Source organism: Ceratotherium simum, chromosome 16 (genome assembly GCF_057802395.1).
Source record: "Ceratotherium simum simum isolate JZ-2026a chromosome 16, ASM5780239v1, whole genome shotgun sequence".
NCBI classification, from domain to species: domain Eukaryota; kingdom Metazoa; phylum Chordata; class Mammalia; order Perissodactyla; family Rhinocerotidae; genus Ceratotherium; species Ceratotherium simum.
In genome coordinates, this window is record NC_141915.1 from 118,849 (window position 1) to 140,248 (window position 21,400).

Here is a 21,400-nt window from a genome sequence, read left to right on the forward strand (position 1 = left end):
TGTTAACACACTTCTGTTTGTTTTTCTTTGTTAATCTGTACTTTGGCAGTCTGATTTGCAGGGTCCCAGACTGAGAATCTAAGAGCGTAGAGGGAAAGAGACTTGTCTTCCTCTTCTACTTCAGAGAGGGGCTGCGGCAGCTTGGCACCTCTGTAGGGAAGGCCGGCCACCTGCTCTCCCACCCAGAATGGGGATGACAGCCAGGGCCGGGGGCTTTACTCACAAATCTCTGCCCTCCGTCCGCTGGAATTACAGGCCCTCTCCTCAGCCCTAGAACAGTGGTTCTCAAAGTGGGCCCCCCACAGCAGCAGAGCATTGCCGGGGAACTTGTTAGAATAGCACATTTCGGGCCTGCCACAGGCTTGCTGAGTCAGGAAGGGAGGCCCAGCAAGGCAAGCTTGACGAAGCCCTTGGGGTGATTCTGACGCAGCCACAGCCCATAGCCTGCTTTCGTATGGCCCTCTAGCTAAGAATGGGTTTGCTGTTTTGTTAGGGTTTTCTTCTGCTGAGGAAGATTCACCCTGAGCTAACGTCTGTGCCAATCTTCCCCTTTTGTATGTGAGCTGCTGCCACAGCACGGCCACTGACAGATGAGGGGTGTAGGTCCACACCCGGGAACCGAACCTGGGCTGCAGAAGCGGAGAGCATGAACTTAACCACTAGGCCACCAGGGTTGGCCCGGGTTTGCAGTTTTTAATGACTGGGGGGAAAAATCAAAAGAAAAGTAATATTTCATGTCATGTGAAAATTATATGAAATTCAAATTTCAGTCTCCATAAATGAGGTTCTATGGGAACACAGTCCTGCATGACTAATGGGTTTTCCTGGAGCCCAGCAGGGTGTGTGCTGTCTCTGGCTCCCCCATGTTACAGCAGCAGCAGAGCTGGGGCTTCAGCAGAGACCTCACAGCCCAAAAGGTCTGACATATTTCTACTACCGGGCCTTTGCAGACCAAGTTCGCCGCCCTGCCCTACAGCAGCAAGCCCGTCTCGGAACCACTGGACCTGCAGCAGCCTGCACCGGGGCCCACACCCCTGGGGGCCCAGGGGTAAAACTGGATGAGAAACATTCACATCTGCACACTGCAAAACCTCGAAGAGAAATTCAGCATTTCCTCCCTTTACGGCCGGAGGCGACGACGGCAGCAGGGCCTGCGATTCTGCCGCCCGCAGCATGGGGGGCATTTCCACCCCACGACTTTGTGGGGACCCCTGGGCAGCTAGGCCATGCTCATCACCCACCGGGGAGCCGGTAGCAGTATAGCCCCCTCGGGGTCCCACCCATCGGTTAGTACACCGCAAATGTATTTGTTCACGTTTTGATGACTGAGTTCAATAAAATGGGTTTCCTTTGCAACCTATGTGTTTTCTTTTGTGCATTTCAAAATGTTATTCTGAGAAGGAGATCACAGCACAGGAAACCATAGAAGCCTCTGGGCAGCAGCACCGGACCCGGGGCTGGGGGTTTCCCTGTGCAGCCCACTCTCCGATCACCTCCAGGAACGGCCACAGGCCCCTCCCAGGACAGGCCAACGCCCACTCTATTGACCACTTACTTCCCCTGTTCTCTGACATCCTGTGGGAGCAGCCAGATTGTGGGAGCAGCCAGATTGACAGAGCACCTGCTGGCGGCCAGGCACTCGCTGTTCCCAATGGGGGGCCCATCCGCGGACGAGGCAGGACAGAAGTTCCCACGCGCTCGCGAGAGGCTGACGTCCCAGGAGGTCACGCAGTGGGGCCCTGCCGAGGCCTGGGAGAGGCCAAGTGCTGGAAGGGGGCCAGGCCCTGAATGGCTTCCTCCTGTGCTCTCTCCCACCCCAGGGCCTTTGCTTGTGCCGGCCCCTCTCTCTGGGAAGCTCCTCCCCACATACCTGGCAAATACCTACTCATCCGTCAGATCTCAGAGGAAATGTCACTTCCATGGAGAACACGCCTTGGTCCCTCCAACCAGGCTTCCCCTTGCTTTCCCCCCATGGCACTCTGTGTGTCCCACTGTCACTCAGGGATCACAGCATATTGTGACCACCTGCTGCACAGGCACGGTTTGTGCCCCACCTGATCCTTTTACCAGGAGGAGCCCCAGCCCCCCAGCTGCTGTGTCCGCTGCTGATGGCTCTCAGCTGCCCCTTTTCTGGAGCACCATCTGGGGTCAACAGCAGCCACCTTGCCCTGAAATGGCTAAGGAGCTGCACCTCCCCACTCCTTACCGTGGTGGCAGCCAAGGACTGAGCACTGAGGGTACAGAAGCCCAGCCCCTAATGTGGGACGCCCTCCAGTGCTCTTCACGCCCCCAAGCTCCCCTGGGATCAGGCACTGGACCCACGTCTGCCCTTCAGCTTCTCTCCTGCTTCTGCCGCTTCCCCCTCCCCTCCCTGCAGAGCCCTCCCCTAAGGAACTATGTGCACATCCCCCGTTTGCAGCCTCTACTTCCAGGGGACTCACACAGAGACACTGGTTGAGCATCTGGCCCCCTGGGCCCCGTGGGACGGAAGCCCCCAGTGGCAGGAGCTGGGCCTGTTCTGCTTCCCACTGGGGCCCCAAAGCCCGCAGGGATGCCTGGCGCACAGTGGCGGGTCATGAACACTCGGTGAAGGAAGCCCTGGAGCTCTCGTTTCTCACACAGGGAAACTAAGGTGCAGAGACGGCCGGTCATAAACACTTAAGGCGCAGAGGCCAGAACCCAGGCCTTCCAGGTCCCAGCGCAGCCTCGAGTGAGGAGGGCCCTCTTCCGTGTTTTCTTGGCAGCACCGAGAAGAAAGTGGGTGGGTGACCCACAGCCTTCCGTGGGCTCAAATCCCCTACACCATGAAGCCCTCCACCCCTCTCTGTTCCCAGCTCTACTGCAGCTGCCCCTGCCCCCAGGCTGGGCTGCTCTCTCCTTGGCGCGGCTGGTGGCCAGGCTCTGCCAAGCTGGGTCACTGCGAAGGGATGTGGGGGCTGCAGGTTGCTGAGGCCTGCAGACCCCTCTCTGAGTGGGAAGCCCACAGGACCAGCTCCGTCCGTTAGACAAGTACACATGGAGCGCACGCCGTACCCCGCTCTTGGCACTGGACCCAGCAGCGAATGGACAGTCCCTGCCCTCCTGGAGCTCCTGTACACTCGGTCAGGGAGGATGAGGAGGCAGATCCGAAGGGAAAGTGTTCCACGCAGAGGAAACAGCACATGCAAAGGTCCTGGGGTGGGGAGAAAAGTGAGGTGTTCTCGAGGCACTGAAGGAAGGGGGGGTGCCTGCAGCCAAAGGGCAGGAGGAGTGGAAGGGAGAGGATGAAGGGCGGTGGCGGGGCAGCAAGGCCTGATTCCACTCTGGTACTTGGTGGAGGGTGGGCTGTAGTGGGATGGGGTGTGTCCCTTGAGGCCCCCACTGCCCCACTCTGATCTTGGCCCCTCCACACTGAGGAGAAGCCCAATTATGACTCCCTCCCAGGTCATGGGGGCCTCCAACGCAGGAGATGGATCTGGGGAAAGACAAACTAGGGATGAGTCCAGGGCGGGCCCCCAGGCTGGGAGGGCGTGGGCATCGGGTCAAACGATAGGATAGGAAGGCCGCAGGAGGGCTTGGGGGCCAAGGTCTGGCCCGGATCCCAGCTCAGACAACTACCCTCCCAGTGACCTTGCAAGTCCCTTAACGCCCCTGACCCCATTTCCTCTAAAACTGGTAAACCCTGCACCTTAGAGAAGCCCTCCTCACGCTGCTCCGCTGTCTACAGCAGACTCTGCACCGGGCACGTCCCATCCTCCGGGAGGCAGGAAAGCACAGGGGAAGTGGCAGCTCGGACACGCACAGACCTGGAGGCAGGCCTGGGCTGTCCCCCGCTGCGACCCTGAGCGGCCACATCGACCCCTCCACGTGCACCAGCCCCGCTCCGAGACTTGCGGCGAGTACAGGTACAAAGCATTCGCTTCGTGAAGGTTCTCTCGCCTTCTCACCCTGTCCGGCCAGTGCTATGAACACCCTCTTTCTACAGATGGAGAGACTAGGGCGAGAGGGGAAAAGGAATGCACACAGGTCACCAAGCAAGTAAGTGGCCTGGGGTCTGACCCAGGGTCACAGCCAGGACAGGAGACCGAGAGACTGCTGAGCTCTGGCACTGAAAAGTTCGAGCGACAAGGACTGACCAGCGCGCCCGCCACACCTCTCTGTGCGGTGGGACTCGCTCTGGGCGTGGGGGAGGCCACAGCCCTCTGGCCCCAGTTGGCTTAGATTCTGGTATTGAGGTCCCGGGGGGGCTCGAGGGCCAGGGGAAGGGAGCTGCCCCAGATCAAGCCAACCACCTCCAGGGTCCTCCCTCCAAGTACCACCCAAGGGAACACCTGCCAGGAAGCCCCCCCGACCTGCCGCCTCGTCATCAGTGCCCAGGCTTCTTGCACTGGCATCTGGGGTCCTCGTTGGAACCCCACAGAGTGCGGGTCCCCAGCTCCTTCCCTGATGCAGAGGAACTCTCCACGTAGGGAAACAGTTGCAGCAAAGGAAAGAATTCTCTCCCTGTGGGCCTCTGCCAGAAGGCCCTTGAGACCCCCGAGTCCGAGCCTTCGGACAGATGACCCCCTTTCCCCAAATGGGCTGTCCGCACCCTCCTTCCGCACTGCTGCTCCCCCCACCACAGCCCTGTCCGCCCTCTGTCCCCCCTCATCCCCAGCCTCAGTGGGGAGGACACCTCTCCAATTCCTAGCCCCCGCCAGGCTGGAGTAGGGGTCTTTGCCCCCGCATCCCGGCTTCCTGTCCCGGCACAGCGGTGGGAACCAGTGCTGCGTCTTGCTGGAGGCCTCCGCCAGCCCAGAGTCCCGGGAGGGGCCGCCAGCCTCCTGCACTCACACGCCCGCACAGGAGGAGCCCCGCAAGCCTTTGCAGAAGGAAGGACAGGCAGGGAGGCGTAGGCCCAGGGAGGACAAGGCAGTGGCCCCGAGGTCACAGGGCTAGGGAGGTGTGACAGCCAGTCCCGGTGGGCGGTCTGGCACACTCGGGCACCTGTAGGAGAGGATGTGCAGTCACAGGAGACCGAGGGTGTGTGTGCCGGCTGGAAGAGCGTGCCAGGGTCTGCGAGGAGGCTGTGTTCCCACCCCAAGCTGCTGCCACATCCCCCCCGCCGAAGGCCCCTGGGGAGCCCAGTGCTCCAAGACAGACGGCCGAGGGAACATGAGATTGCTGAGCCAGGCGGGGACTTGCAAACACACATCTGCACACGGTGGCACTCAAAGAGATCAAAATGCATTTAATGTCATCTAGTCTCATGGCCTATGTCTGTAGATACCGCTACGTATTGAAAATAACGTGGAAATTCTCCAGGTTCCCCATTTAAAATATATTTGACATTCTACGGCCTCACGCAGGGCAGACACCCCTATGCAGGGGCCTCCTTCCCACCAGGCCCCCCGCCCTCGCCCGGCCAGGACGCTTTGGGGCAGGGACGGCGCCACAGCACCAGTGGGCACAGGGGCGGCCGGAAGGCACGCGTGGGTGTGCACACGACACACCACCCCCACTGACATCCCATGTACACACCCTGAGACAGCACACGCTCACACGCACACACACTGCCCCAGGAGGCAGACACCAGCCCTGCTCACGGGGCCTGGCATGGCTGCCACCCGAATGCACCACAGAGACATCCGTGTTCACGGGACACACACACACATGAGCGCGCGGCCTCCTACACGCAGTCTGTGTGCAAGCACTCACCTTGGACGCTGTGTCCTCACGGCGTGTGGAAGCCCCGTCCCGGCACACGGGCTCCATGCGTGCCCACAGGGACGGGACCAGGGCAGAGGGCCGGTGGGACTACTGGGTTCGGCTGTGCCAAGGCCCACAGCCGGTGTCTATCCTGAGTGTGTGTGTCCAGCCTCACAGCCTGGTAAACATTTAAACCAATGCCCGCATATACCACACACACACAAACACACCTGTAACTGTGCGTGTGTGAACACACATGTACATATTACATATACATACGATCAGCCCAGACTCACACATATATAGAGACCATCGTGTGCACACATCTGTACACACCCCCATGGATGATGAATCCACAGGCACGTGCACATACAGGTAAAGCCGTAACTGCACACATTTCACTCACACAGAGATGGCGATTCCACACACTTAGTGCTCACACACTCATGCTCACACTTCTGCCACATGGCCCCTTTCCCACAGGAGCAGCTCGGTGTCTCCGGCTGGAGGGCACCAGTCACCTCGTCCTTGGCCAACTCCAACCTCCGTGCCTCCTGCTTCAGGCTGTCGAGACACTACTTGGAAATTCCATTGCCTGGGGGCGAGGGCAGGAGCAGGTCACACGCCACCTGCCTGGCACACAGACCACCGCCACGTGCACAGGTGCACACACACTCACCTGCCTCACGCCACATGCACGCCCATGTGCACGAGTGGTCCACACTCACCTGTGCTCGGCACACACACTGCACACGTCATACCACACACTCACTCCACACACGGGCACACACTCGGGCACACGCCTCCACACGCACTCCCCAAGGACCATGCGATCCTCGCTCTGCACACACTTCGCTCTCCCATCCGCCCTCCCAAGTGCACTAATGAGGAAGAGGATTTTGGTCTTCAGCACAAGCAATAAATAAATAAATAAATAAATACCAGGCAGGACAAAAGAGGGCAGAAGAGTTTGAGAAGGCAGCATCTGCCTTTGGTGAGAGAGAAAAGGCAGCTCAGGGCTGCTCCCCACGGGGTCTGGGGGCTGAACCTGGTGTGGGCCTGGGAAGGGGACAGACCTGAGTGTGGGTGCACCAGGGCCTGGGGGGTCCAGGGCCTCAGGGCTCTGCTCTGCATGGGTGAGTGGAAGGCTGGCCCACCCAGCCCTGAAGGATCCCTGGCTGCTGGGCAGAGCGAAGCGTGGGTCCTCATGCTGGCCCCATCCTCCCTCCCTGGGTCAGCTTGACACTCTGAGCAGGGATGGTGGGCACGTGCTCCACACGGACCCACCCCCAGCCCCCAGGCAGCTGCCTCCAGCGGATCCTGAGAGCAAACCGCTGCCTCCTCCACCTGCCTTGGGCTGAAGCTGCTGGGCCAGAAACGAGGGTGTGGTCTGAGGCTAGGGCAGGGTGCTGCGGGAGGCAGGGTGTCTCTGGGTGGGGATTGATAGCTGTGCTCAGACCCTCCCTGGCCCCCGACCTCACGGCCAGGTCTCCAGTTGCCGTGAGGGCTGGAGCAAGAGGGAAGAGGCAGGAGCCCCCAGCCCTGGCCTTGGGCCCCCCTCTGCCTCCTGAGCCCCACCCACTCGCTGAGTGACCTTGCCCTCTGCCTCAGTTTCCCCACTTGAGCCAGAGTACCTAGCACCTTCTGGCTGGGAGCTCTCTCAGGCGTACGGGGTGGCCCAGCCTGGGCAGGCAGGCAGGGCAGACATGGGCTCTCTAATCACTGGCTTCCTGACAGCCCTGGTCACTGGGAAGACAACACTCTTAGCTGTCCTGGGAGGGGCCCCAGCTCCATCCCAGGGTCCATCCTCGCCAGCTATCTCCTCTGCCAAGAACAAGGTCACGCTGGGCAGCCCCGAACTCTTCCTGACTAGGGTGCCTGCACGCATGTCCCTCCCAGCACCTCACTGACAATCCCACGCCTCTCCTAGGATGGTTCTCTGCACCTGCCCGGCTCCCCTGTGCCGCCCCAGGTGCAGTAGAAGTGCCGGCCGGCCTGGCGTCTGCAGACAGAGGGGCACAGGAACTTCACGGTGGAGTTGGGGGCGGTGGGGAGGATGGGCGAGTCCAATAAAGACAGAAACAACTGGAACCTGACCCCTGGGGTCTCTAAGGCACCACTCGCGCCCGGGCCCGTGGGGAGGGGCTGACCTTCTTCCTTCTCGTCTGGGAACCCAGCTTCCCCTCCCACGGAGCCATCCACCCCTACACTTCCCAGCTGCCCTCACTGTGGAAGGGGTAGAGGCCACGGGGCAGAGAAGGAGAGAGGAGCAAAGCAGGAGACCCTGGTGGGTGGGGAGGGCGGACCCTCCCCGGCAGGCAGGTCCCACATCCGGTCCTGAGAGGCACCTCTAAGGTACAAAGTCAAACTCAAAAGCTCAAACCAGTTTCTTCCTGACCCTGCCACATCTACGGCACCGGAAAGCTTTCATTTCCATCATTAACATGGTCTTGGTTTTACGATCACAGACGGAGTCTAATCCGCCGTGAGCACAAGAACCACTGCTGAGCGCCGTGCTTGCCCTGCGGGCTGCGCCACCAGCTCACCCCTGCCTTTGTGGAGAACAGGCCCATCCCGCTTCCGAGAACCTTCTGGAGCCTCCATCTAGGTGCTTGCCTCCCGGCAGACCAATGGAATTCTAACTGTCCTTTTTTTACCCCCATGAATTAAAAAATTTTTTCAATCACATTAGTTTTTTTTCTTTGTAAACAGCCTCACTCAAGCTAAGGTTGAGAAAGTCAAAACCCAATGTTTCTCCCCAAGTTTAAAACCAGCAAGGTGCCCTGAAGCCCGCCAGCCTTGCCCACAGAGGCTGGCGGCTGTCGTGCTGTTCCCGGGGGGGTGGCAGCTCGATCCCCAGGCAGAGGCGCCCGGCACCTGTGGCCCGGCCCCCAGGAGGCCACCGCCTTGCCCCTGCACCTGCTCAGGCCTCTGAGGCTGTGGGCCGACCGCCCAGGCCACCCACTCCCGCCAACCTTTCGAGGCCATTGTGAAGAAACGTAAAACATCTAGAGCACTACTGAGTCTGCAACCAGGGCGCCTGGCCCGTTCTGCGCCGGCCTAGAGCCCTCACGGCACCAGGCCTCTCCCTGGCGGGGCGGATGCTGCACCGTGGCCAAAGGCGGCTCAGATCTCCGACTCCCGTCTATAGGGCCGCTGCTCAAGGGCGCCACTGACGCCGGCCTGGGGTCTGTCAAAGTCGTGCCTAGCCTGGGGGCTGGGCCCGCCCTGGTCCCCGTCCGCCTCGTCCTCCTCGTCCCGGCTCAGGAAGGCCAGCTCGTTCTCGTAGCAGAAGGAGTTGGTGCTGGGCAGCAGGAACTTGTTCTCCACCAGGTCCTTGGCGCTGCAGCGGGGCGTGGAGGGCACCTCATAGGTCTTGTGGAAGTGCGAGTAGTCGATCTTGTACTGGTTCTTCTCCTCGAAGAGGACGGGCTCGAAGCGGTGGCCCCACAGAATCTCGTTGGCCAGGTAGGAGCTTCGGGCCTGCGTGGTCATGGCCGTGGCCTCCACCATGCCCTCCAGGATGACCACGATCTCGAAGTCGTCCGTCTCCAGGTCCTGCCGGCTGATGCCAAACAGCGGGCTGGCCTCGTCGATCTCGTGCAGGATGGTGATGGGCGACACCAGGAAGATGCGGTCGAGGCCCTTGTCAAAGCCGACGTCGATGTCAATCTGGTCCAGCGGGATGTACTCGCCCTCCTCTGTGACCCTCGGCTTGATAAGCTGGGCGCGCACGTGGGCCTCCACGATGTGGCTCTTACGCAGGTTGCCCACACGCCACATGAGGCAGAGCTTGCCGTCGCGCAGTGCCACCACGGCGTTGTGGCTGAACAGCAGAGTCTGCGCCCGCTTCTTGGGCCGTGCCATCTTGGCCATGATGGCGCCGATCATGAAGGAGTCGATGATGCAGCCCACGATGGACTGCGCCACCACCATGAAGACGGCCACCGGGCACTCCTCCGTCACGCAGCGCAGCCCATAGCCGATGGTGGTCTGCGTCTCGATGGAGAAGAGGAAGGCGGCCATGAAGCCGTGCACCTGCATCACGCAGGGCGTGCGGCCACGGCCCTCCGCCGGCTCCAGGTCGCCGTGGGCCACAGCGATGACCCAGAAGATGATGCCGAAGAGCAGCCAGGAGGCAAGGAAGGCCAGCGAGAAGAGGAGCAGCATGTAGCGCCAGCGGATGTCCACACAGGTGGTGAACATGTCGGCCAGGTAGCGCTGTGACTTCTCGTCCATGTTGGCAAACTCGATATTGCACTGGCCATTCTTCTTCACGAAGCGGTTCCGGCACCGGCGCCGCGTGTGCACCTTGCCGTTGCCAAAGCCGTTGGCGCCCGACATGGTGACCAGGCGCAGCCCGTCCTCCTCCGACGACACGATGCTGTAGGGGTTGGCCCGGCCGGCCGCGGTCATCCCGGGAGCGGGGGGACCGCGGCTCGCCCCCAGCCTGTCTCGGGGGAGTCAGCACCTGCAACAGAGGGGACAGCAGGGCTGGGGGGCGGGCCACACCAGCCCACGCCTCTGCCCCCACCCAGGGTCCTCGGGCGTGCCTGGCAGACCTTTCAATCCTAACTTACCCAAAACGGACTCCTGATCTCCCCTCCCACCCTAAGCCAGCTCCCCGCCCTCCTTCTCAGCTTGGAAAACCGCCACTCCGCCTCCTGGAGCTCTCCGTCCTCCCGGAGCTCTCCGTCCTCCCACGAGCTCTCCGTCCTCCCACGAGCTCTCCGTCCTCCCTGCGCTCTCCGTCCTCCCACGAGCTCTCCATCCTCCCTGTGCTCTCCATCCTCCCAGAGTTCTCCGTCCCCCCAGAGCTCTCCACCCTCCTACGAGCTCTCCGTCCTCCCTGCACTCTTCGTCCTCCCTGCACTCTCCGTCCTCCCACAAGCTCTGTCCTCCCTGCGCTCTGTCCTCTCATGAGCTCTCCGCCCTCCCTGCGTTCTCCGTCCTCCCTGCGCTCTCTGTCCTCCCACGAGCTCTCCGTCCTCCCTGAGCTCTCCGTCCTCCCATGAGCTCTCCGTCCTCCCTGAGCTCTCCGTCCTCCCACGAGCTCTCCATCGTCCCGGAACTCTGGCCAAAACCCTGGATTCATCCTCAACTCCTCTTACTCCCACCCCAGGGCTCTGCTTTCAAAATATATGTAGGACCCACCCCCTTCCCCCACCCTCACCGCCTGAGTGCCTGTCATCACCCACCTGGACCAGCAGGGCGGCCACCTCGCCACCTCCCTGCCCCGGCCCCACCCAGGCCGCGGCAGCCAGGGGGAGCTGGTCTTGTCCTCCGCTCAAAGTAGACTCCCTGCTGGCACCCCCGGGGCCTGCAAGAGCAGAGCCAAGGGCCCCAGGGATCTCACCTTCCAGCCTCTCCCGCTCACCTGCTGCAGCCCCCAGCCCCCGCTGCTCCTCCCAGGCGTCCTCCCCCGCCTCACCTCCTTCAGGCCTTGGCTACAACACCACACGAGCCCTCAGAAGACTGGACACCCCACCCAGGTCCCCACTGTACCCCCAGCACCGACCTCTGACCTATAACGGCAGTAATAATAACAGCAATGACGCCCACGGTCTGTAGTCATCCCCCACTGTGCATCCATACCCGACCGTCCTCCCACCCGGTGAGACCGCTGGCTCCCCAAGGGGGAATGCGCTGCCTTGTCCACCGCTGTCTCATTCATCCCCAGGGCCTAGGACAAGGCCTGGCCTCGTGGACACCCCACCTGGGCCCCCCCACCCTCCTGACGCTCACACACTCCACCCCAGGCGCCCACTCAGCGCCCATGTGCCACGACCTCTACCTCCCCATCTCCAACAGCCAGGAGGGGGTCCGGGAGTTGGTGCCCCGAGGGGCCACTGACCGGCTGACCTCAGCCCAGGGCCTCCCCAACCCCTGCCCTCCCCAGCTCTAACAAGAGCACATGGGGAGCACTCAGATGTGTCACCGTCATCAGCCCACTGAGGGGAGCACCTGGCCAGCCTGCCACGCACACTCTTACGCACGTGAGGCAGTCCCGGGGCACGTCCCGCGGCACACACCCATGGCCAGACAAGCACTGCTCTCATAGATGGCCATGGGCACATGGCCAGCCCCAGACACGCAGGCTGGTGGCCAGCCCTCCCAGTGCTCCGCTGGCTCTGAGCCGGCCTGTTGGTGCCAAGCTGAGGCATCTGCAGGGGGAACATGGCACCGCCTGGCCCTGTGGGTACTGAGGCCATCTGGCCATTAGCATCGGGGCTGCGGGTGCTCAGGACCTCAGCCTGTCTCAGTGGGGCTGGGCTGGAAGGAGGGAAGACCCCCAGCCAGCTGGCCTGGCCAGGGTACTGAGGAGTTGGGCATGCTCCTCCCCACCAAAGGGAACGCCACACACCCCCAATCCCCACCTGGTGGCATTACAAGGTCAGAGCTAGACAAGGCTGGGAGCCCTTGACTGCCCAGAAGACAATGAGGCCCCAGGGGAGAAGGTCCCAGGGAGGCAGGGCCAGGAGCAGGGACACAGGCAGCTGGGTGCCCACTAGAGGCTTGGAAACTGGAAGTGACCTAGCCAGGAGGTGGCAACGCTGGGACTCAGCCCTGCTCTGTGTGACCAGGTGCAGCCAGAGCCTCAGAGGGGGCATGACCTCCGACCTCTGCTCCAAACACCTGGGAGACAGGTGAGGATGAAGCCCACATGACCAGCCAGGCTGCAACCCCCTCCCTGGGTCTTTCTCGGGCACTAGGTGCCGCTGGCTCCCCAGAGCCGGCAGGTACATGGTGCTCACGGCTCCTACCGCCTGAGTGACCAGCTCCGCAGACCACACGGCAAGCAGGCCAGACACATCCGCGAACGCTCTCAGGTCATCCTCTCGACAGCGCAAGGGCGAGCTACTATTGTCACTTCCGCTCTCTGAGTGGAAGTTCACAGAGATCAAGTGACCTCCCCAAAGCCACACAGCCAATACGCAGGAGAGCTCAGACTTGAATCCCTTTTGTCTCATGCGGGGTCTCCCACCACGGGACCCCGGTCTCTGCGGGGGCCTCTCCTCATGCTGCTGTCCTCCCCCACAGCTCCAGCTGACCGCCTCACATGGGTCTGAGGAGCTGAGGCTGAGGCCACTGAGGATGCTGCTTCTGCCTGGCCGGGAGGCAGGGAGCCAGGGGTGGGGAGCCAGGACTGTGCTGGGGAGACGGCTCAGCCCCAGACTCCTGGGCCCTCCAGGGGGTGGCCAGGGTCGGGGTACTCAGATGCTGGGGGGAGGCCGTCGGATGGCGGGGCGCAGATTTGTATGAGGGGACGTCCAGCGGGTCATGGCTGCTCCAGCTGGGGCTGCGAGCAGCTCGAGGCCTGCACGGGACAGAACCACCACAGCCAAAAGCCAGAGAGCCCACCTGGGCTCAGTCCCCAGGCAGGTGGGGGCGCCACAGGGACGGCCCCCCGCAGGTGGGATTCCTGGCTTCTCCGCCTGGGCCGGGCACCCGGGACCCACCCAGACCACATCACACAAGCCTGGGGACACCTTCTTCCGCTGACGTTCCTTCTAAAACCACACAGAGAAAATCAACAAGGTCACATTCACGCCCCGCTCCCCATTTCTCAGAGCTGAAAACTGAGACTCGGAGCAAAGTCACTCGTCCAAAGTCACCCAGAAACTAAGAAACAGAGATGGAGCTGGAGCCCCGAGAGCCGGTCCAGTCCTCCACCTCTCACGCCCCATACTGCTGGGTGTGTGCATGCATGTGTGTGTGACACTCGGGGTGTGGGGAGGCCCGCACAGGCTCTTGGTGAATACAGTACCACCAAGACAGACCCCGAAGAGGACCCATACGTAGAAACCCCAGTACCACAAACTTGCCAAACATCCAAGGACACTCCATGCACACAAACATAGCAAGAATGTCACACAGCTCTGCAGTCTTTAAGGGCTCGACTTGAGAAACGTGGGGCAGTATCCTCAGCCAGGACATGCAGGCCTGTCTGGCTCTGCTCAGTGGGTGCATACAGTGCGATCAGGTAGGAAATGGAATCAGAGAACTTGTTTTGCTGGAAGAGGATTTAGCAAGCAGGAAAGCCAGCTCCCCATTTTATAGATGGGAGGACTGAGGTCGAGATGTCCCAGCTCACAAAGTGACTCGTGGGCCGGGATGCGATGGTAAAGACAACAGTTAGGACCATCGGCGGTGGACCCTCCACTGTCCAATGGGGGTCCCGGGCATCGCTGGGGAGAGGCACTGGGGTATACTACCTGAGCTGGACAAGGTGACGTCAACACAGGAAACGGGGAGCGAAGCAAACAGGAGGTGGAGAGCGCAGGCCCAGGGCCCAAGAGGCCGAAGCTGTCCTGAGCCCTGCGGGCCACAGCCCGCAGACACAGCCACGCTGGCCAGGCCTGGGCTGGGAGCTTTCAGAGAGGAGCTACCGCATGACCGGAGGGTGGGGCCCCAGAATCACCGGGAGGGGCCTCCGGATGCAGAGGACGCCCCATGGCCAGTCCCGAGGCTCTGGGCACCTCAGGTTTCGGTGACATCCGGGAGGAGACCAGGGCGAGGCCTGGGCCCACATTCTCAGATGCCAAAAAAACACAGACTAGAAGGGCCAGTGGAGGAGACACAGACACAGGGCCCCAGAGGAGGAGGGGCTCCGGGACCCCTTCAGGGGTCTGAGCATAGTAATCAGTATTTGTCTAGCAGATCCTCCCTGCCCCGGGCCCTGTTCTAAGGGCTCTAATTAACTCACTTAATCCCCACAAGGGCATATGACTATTCTCCCCATTTTCCACATGAAGAAACTGAAGCTCAGAAGGACGGTCACTCGAGCAGGGTCACACAGCCTTTAAGGAGTGAGCTCCCAGTCTGGGCATGGGAGTAAAATCAACCCCCGCATGTCCCCCAGGCCCCAAGGCCAGACTGCGGGCAGCCACTGTCCTCCAGTCTCCGCCCCAAAGGCCTTGCAGTCCCATTTGGTGATGAGACCTAAAAACAGCCCCACGTCTCAGCGCTCAGAAGCAGAGGTGAGACCCGCAGCAGCACCCCTGACCACAGCCATGCACTCCTCGCTTGGAAAGTCAGGGAGAGGGCGCTCACCACCTCATGATCGAGTCCTACAGTTGGATGAATCCTTAGAGATCACTTGGTTCAGGGAAAGCCCAGGTGTGGCCTGCATGCACCTCATTCTCCAGCCCATGCCCGTGGCAGACATTACTAGTCCATCACAGAACTTCTCACTGCGTCCTGGGACGGCATCAGAATCTTTCCTAATCCAGTCACTATCTGTCAGACTTAGCACAAGCTTGAAAAATCCAATCCTTAATTTGCAGACCCTCCCTTGCTCAGTCACACAGGAAGTGAGAGGCAGAACCAGGCCTGGAGGGGGCACCACAGCGGGCAGGGCAGCTCAGTGGTGACAGGCACGAGGGCTGGGAACACAGAAGCAGGGGAGGGGCACTCCTGGTGGGGGCACGGCAGAGCAAGGATGGCACGTCGGGGGCCAGGGAGGAGGCTGAGGCGGGCTCAGGGAGAGCCACAAGTCAGCGTGGAGGGAAGACGGAGGGTTGAGAGGGGGACCACTTCCTTCTCACAGTCTGGGGAGAAGACATCGGTCTCTCGGCTGGCCCACCTTTCCAGACCCCCGTCCAAGCACAGACAGCCTCTGCCCACAGTGCACACCCATGGCCTGCAAACATTCGGGGTCAACACAGTGCAGGCTTTCTGTGCCAAGCCCTGCTGGCTGGAGGAGAGAAAGAGCAGCAATACTCCGGTATGTGCTGGGGATGGGGTGCCAGCACTCCACCTGCCCCCGCCCTCACCACCTCAGGGCCCGCCTGCCCAACTGCCAACCGCCAACACAGGCTTGTTGCCTGAAAGCTCTCTCTGGCCCCTGGCGCTCAGCCTGTGTACCAGGCGGGCTCGGGGACTACGGCCCCAGGAGCAGCCTTTGGCGGAGACTGACGGGCAGCGGCCCGCTCCCCGGCAGGCACACTCGGTTTTTCTACGCTATGCTGCCGCCCCAGCCGCCTCAGCTCCACTGAGCTCCGGTCACCCCAACACTGACTCCGTGGACAACACACCCCACACCGGCTCCTCCCCGTCCTGCAAGCATCTCCTCACTTTCCTCAGGTACTTCCTGAACCCCCTCCCACTAAGCTGCCTGCAGGGGACCTTGTCTCCGGGCTCCTCACAGGCCTGACGGGGGGGGGGGGGCCACGGCAAAGGAACCTGAGCCTCCCTCCTCCTCGATGTTCCCTCCCCCCTCCCTGACTTCTCCCTCCCTTCCCTTTCCCTTCCTCCTCCCCATCCTCCTCCTCCCCACCCCTCCTCCCCTTCCCTCCTCGCCCCCTCCCCTCCTTCTCTTCCCCATCATCCGCCTTCTCCCCTCCCGCTGCTCATATTCATGAGGTCCCTCGGCAGCCTGACCACTTTCCCAGTTGCCCCAGCCAGAAGCCTGGTCTCCTCTCCTTCAGTCCCATATCCACCCCCTCACCAGGTCCTGTGTATTTTACTTCCTGAATTCTCAAAGCTGTCTACCATCCCCTAGCTCACAGCCACCCTCCTGTCCAGCCCACGCCTGTCTGAACACAGCAACAGGCTCCTGATAGGTTTTGCTGTGGCAACCTACTACCCTATGGGGTCCAACCCCCAAATCACAGCTAAAGGGAATATTTAAAATCCTCCCATCCGTCAGGGATCAGCTGAAGGCCACCACTTCCATGAAGCCCTTTAGGATTCTCTGGCCCTAGGCTTCTCCTGTTAGGGCCAGAAGCCGCTTTCACCCTTGTGTGAGAGTTGGTCTTGCCCAGGCCCCATCTCTGGCCCACCTCAGAGGCCCAGAAAGGCCGGTGCAGCCTGGCACAGAGAAGGCACCCAGGAAATGCTCACTGACCAGACAAAAGGATGAGGGAATAAGCAGCTGAATAGAGGGATGGATGAAGAGATGGATGGATGGGTGGGCAGGTAGATGAATAGACAGATGGATGAATGGCTGCAGGGAAGGATGGATGGGTGGTTGGGTGAGTGGATGAATGGCTAAGGGAGGCGAGTGAATGGTTGGGAGATGGGTGAATACGTGGATGGAAAGATGGGTAGGTGGGTGGATAGGTAGATAGATGGCAGATGAATGGGGAGATGTGTGGAAACATTGGATGGACAATGGATGAATGAGAAGTCGAATAGGCTGGTGGATGGGTGAGTGGGCGGATAAAGAGATAGACGAGTGTGTGGGTAGGTGCACAGATGAGTGTTTGGTTGAGTGGACGACTAGATGGATAGGCGCACATCAGTGACTTCAATCTTACCTCTTGAATCCTATCTTCTGAGTAAGCTGAGCAGGCAAGTGGCTGTCTTCAAGGCTGCAGCAGCAGCGGCTGCCATTTCCCAGGCGCCAGCTAGAGAGGAATCAGTCACCGGAAGCCCCTAAAGTTAACAGAGAAAAGCCGTTACTGTCAATGGTGCCGCTCTCCTCGGGGGGGCTCAGAAGTCAGAAATTTCCACAGGAACCCACATTTCTGCTTGCTTCCCCCAGGGCCCCAGGGGAGGTAGAGGGGCCTCCAGCCCACACCTCTGATGCCCTCTACCTTCGCAGTACGTGAGCCTGTCCATAACAACCTTTCAGAACCAGAGAAGGGTAGAACAAGACGGGTCCCCAGAGAAAACAACAGCTGATAACGATCGAGTGCCTACTGCACGCCAGACACCACGGTAGCTATTTTATAGACGTCAATGCATGTAGTCCTCACAACAACCTCACAAGGTTGGAACTATTGCTATTCCCCTTCCAGAGAGGTAGAAAATGTGATAATTCTCCTAAGATCACAGAGTAACTCGGGCCCCTAGCCTGTGCTCCTAGCCACCACCTGCAGAGCCTTCCCAATGCCAACCACAGGGCCCAGCTGTGGACGGACAGACGGATGGATGGGTGGATGCATGGATGACGGATGGATGGATGGATTATGGATGGGTGGGTGGGTGGATGATGGATGATGGATGAGTAGATGGATGAATGACGGATGGATGGGTGGGTGGATTATGGATGGGTGGGTGGATGATGGATGATGAATGAGTAGATGGATGAATGAAGGATGGATGGGTGGGTGTGTGGATGGGTGGGTGGGTGGATGATGGATGAGTAGACAGATGAATGAAGGATGGATGGGTGGGTGGATTATGGATGGGTGGGTGGGTGGATGATGGATGATGAATGAGTAGATGGATGAATGAAGGATGGATGGGTGGGTGTGTGGATGGGTGGGTGGGTGGATGATGGATGAGTAGACAGATGAATGAAGGATGGATGGGTGGGTGGATTATGGATGGGTGGGTGCGTGGGTGGAGGCATAGGTGAATGAATGGATGGATGAATGAGGTGGTTGGGTAAACAGGATAGATGGACAAATGAGTGGGTGGGTGGATGGATGACTATATGGATGGGTGCACATCAATAACTTGTCAGCGACTTGCCTTGGGCACACACACATCGCATGTGGTCCCTGCAATCCCCAAGCCTCAGCTTTCCCATCTGTCAAAGGGGACCTCTGCTTTCCTCTCCAGTGTGCTGTGAGAGAGCGTGGTGGAAAGCAGACTGAGAATTTCCAGAGGCAAGCCAACTTGAGATCCCCTTCTCACCTTCCCCCCACCTCCCAGCCACTGAGCCCATGGAGCCCTCCCTTTCACAGGCGAGGCTGGCTGTAATCCACTGTCACACTGCCTCTTCCAGCTGGGATTAAGGAAACTGTTGGTGAGTCACCCCCACATCATAAGCCTCCTGGGGCAGGTGACATCAGTGGGTTTAGAGGCACACAGATCTGAGTTCAAGTCCCAGCTCTGCCCCTCACAAGCTGTATGACCTTGGGTGAGTCACTTCCCCTCTCTGGGCCTCTTCTCACTCTGGAAGGGGATGGCCTGGTGGTCCATCTTCACCCTCCAGGCTCTCACTCCAAGACTCCCAGTCCTCAGTCCCCTGCTTCCCCCGCCCCTCATCACCCCCTGAGCAGCGGCCATGGCCCTGCAGTTGCCTCTCTCAGTCCTTTCACTCTCAAAACTGATGAGGAAGTGGAGGCTCGGAGAGGCTCCATCGCAGACCCTCACCACACAGCTGGTAACCTTCATGGCAAGGACTTGTGCCAGGTCTCTGACCATACATCCTTCCCCTTGAGTGGGCCCACACTGCCTGCCCAGCGTGCTCAGCTCCCAGCTTCAGTTATTCCAACCTTCACGGCACCCCCTGGAGGGAGAGATGATTCTCCCCACTGGACAGACGGGGAAACTGAGGCTGAGAGAGGCTAAGTTACTTGCCCCAAGTCACCTAGAGCTGGAACTCTGAGCAGAGGAAGTGCCACAGGGCAATAGGGAGCCAGAGAAGATTAGGAAGAAGGGGCGAGGGTAAGAGGGGCGGACAGCCTGCCCCCCAACTTCCTGCTGCTCACTTGGCCTGCCCGAGGCCCTCTCACCTCATCCCTGACTCCCTGTTTCCCGGAGAGGGCTTTCTGCAGACCCACGGATCCAGTCAGCTTTGTTCTCACTGGTGAGGGAGGCAAAATCAGCTCCACTGTACATATGGGGAAACTGAGGCTCAGAGCAGTGACTTGCTCAAGGTCACAAAGTCACTGAGAGAGTGGCAGCTTGAAGACAAAAACCCAGGACTCTGGATGCCCTGTTCAGTGCTCTCCTGCCCCCCACAGTGGCTGCACAGCCCACAACCTGAGCTCAGCCCCCTGAAGTTCACCGGACACTTTCCTGGTCGCGGTCACAGTCCTGGAGGGGAAGGCTGCGGCAGGCAGGGTTTGCATGTGACAGAGGGGTGGCGTGAGCCCAGACAGGCCGGACTGGGCCTCAGTCTCCCAGCAAGCCAGGGCAGGGCCTAGACAGACACTAGAGTCTCCCTGTTCGTCCTCCAGTGCCAACCTGCCAGCCAAGGCGGGCGACCCCGCAGGGGGCAGGGCAAGGCACTTCCCCTTCCTGAGGCCCTGCTTCCTCCTCCCGCCTGGCATCCCCTGGACATGCCCCAGGAAATTCGCTGTGGGAGGGAGTATGCTCCCGGAGTGGGGCTTGGCCAGCGGGGCTCCGGAGGCAGCAGCTGTCACGACCATCATCCCCATCCAGACAACAGCCCTCTCTGGAGGGCCTGCCACCCCCAGGTCACTGCAGGTCCTTCCCTGGCCTCCGCCTCCTCATCTGCAAGATGGGTGGGCCCCACCTACCTTAGGAGACTGTGAAGGGGGTGGACCAAAAGGCCCTGTCCCTGTGTCTGGCTGGAAGTGTTGGGCCTCCCAGTGCTCTCAGAGGGGTCTTCTGGCTCTGACACCAGCAAGGGCTGCTGAGAGCAGGAACAGGGATTCCCACAGGATTGGAAGCTGGCGCCTCCCTGACCCTCCCTCGGGGCCCGTGTCGTGCCCTCTAGATGCGCCCCAACAAGCAACGAGGCAAGAGAACAGGCAGCTCCGCCCCCAGGGGCCTGGCTGCCTTGCTCCTCCGTGGGGGACGGGCTGGCCGGCAGGGGGGTCACTGAGTGCTGCCCACAGCAACCACAGTGACCACAACCCCTCAGGCCCCGCGCGTTCCACAGCCTGCAGACGGGCTGGGCACGCTGACCCCAGGGATAGGCTGCACTGAGTGGCCGGGAGGGGTGGACGTCCACCCTCTGAGCCCCGAGGTGAACCCAGGACAGGAGGTTCTGGCCCCCGGGGTGGATGACAGGTCGTGCCAGGCACCAGGGAATGTGTCTGAGGGTATTTTTATCTGGAGAACATCCTTCCACAGGGTCCAGGGCAGGAGGGAGACAGGGTGTCCTTGGCCCCACGCCCCTGGGAGCAGCAGAGGACAGAGGCCCCTGAGTGCCCTCTGCTACAGTGGCCGTCACAGACCCTGCCTCACCCCTGGCTCCGTGGGGTCCCAGAAGCACATGGGACCTAGAGGGTCTTGGGGTCTTCATGGGGCTCCCGGCTCTGCTCCAACTTGTTGTGTGACTTGGGACAGGTCTCTGTCCCTCTCTGGTCCTCCTTCATGCAATCAGCTGTTCCTGAGGGCCTGCTCAATGCTGGGCTCAGTGGGCACCAGGGACCTGGAGAGGGACCAGCAAGCGCCTGCCTGCGTGGGGCGCCCTGCGGGCAGGAGAGACGGGAAGCCAGCCATCACCAGAGGCTGGACAGAGCCGTCAGAGCACTGGGAGCCCAGGGGAGGGTCTGACCCCGGCGGAGGGCGGGGGAGGGGCCGAGCTGAGGGAACCCAGCCTGGGAGGGCCTGCAGTGCAGCGGGGACAGTAAGGGTCCCAGGTCTGGGGCACACCGGCTCTGCTCTGCACGCACGGGGCCCTGGGCAAGGCTGTCCCCCCTCTGAGCCCCCTGCTCCTGTCTGCAGACAAGGGCGCTGGCATTTCCAGCCCCACATCCCAGGATCCTAAGGGATTCGGGGCTGGGGGGTGTAGAGAGACGGGTGGGGGGGGCGGGCACCTCGTCATCAGCCTAACGACAGGGAAGGGGAAGGCGTGCTGAGCGCCTGCACGCACAGGTGCTGCGGCCAAGGCGCCACACTGACAGGTGAAGAACTGGAGGCTCTGTGAGGCCCTGGATGTCACGTTAACAAGCTGGGACTTGATCCTAAGGCAACGGGGCGCCAGAGGAAAGTTTGAAAGTATGAGTTCTAGGGCAAAATGGCTTAGGTTCAGATCTTGTCTCTGTCCCTTCCTGTGTGACCTTGGCCAAGTCATATACCTCTCTGAGCCCCCATTTTCTCACCTGTAAGATGACATTAATAATGGTATCTCTGTCATGGA

The 21,400-nt window shown here is 60.8% G+C and overlaps 1 protein-coding gene across 1 annotated transcript in view; it reads right to left on the reverse strand.

Moving 5' to 3' along the window:
• Positions 1–4,981: 4,981 nt before the first annotated feature.
• The window catches only part of KCNJ12 (potassium inwardly rectifying channel subfamily J member 12), a 42,172-nt gene continuing 25,753 nt past the window's right edge, over positions 4,982–21,400 (reverse strand). The window contains exons 2-3 of the mRNA XM_004432975.3: positions 16,929–17,046; positions 4,982–10,138 (exon numbers count right to left, since the gene is read on the reverse strand). Of these exons, the coding sequence (XP_004433032.1) occupies positions 8,794–10,083 (1,290 nt within the window). The 5' untranslated portion in view covers positions 10,084–10,138; positions 16,929–17,046 and the 3' untranslated portion in view covers positions 4,982–8,793. The remainder of the gene's footprint in view (positions 10,139–16,928; positions 17,047–21,400) is intronic.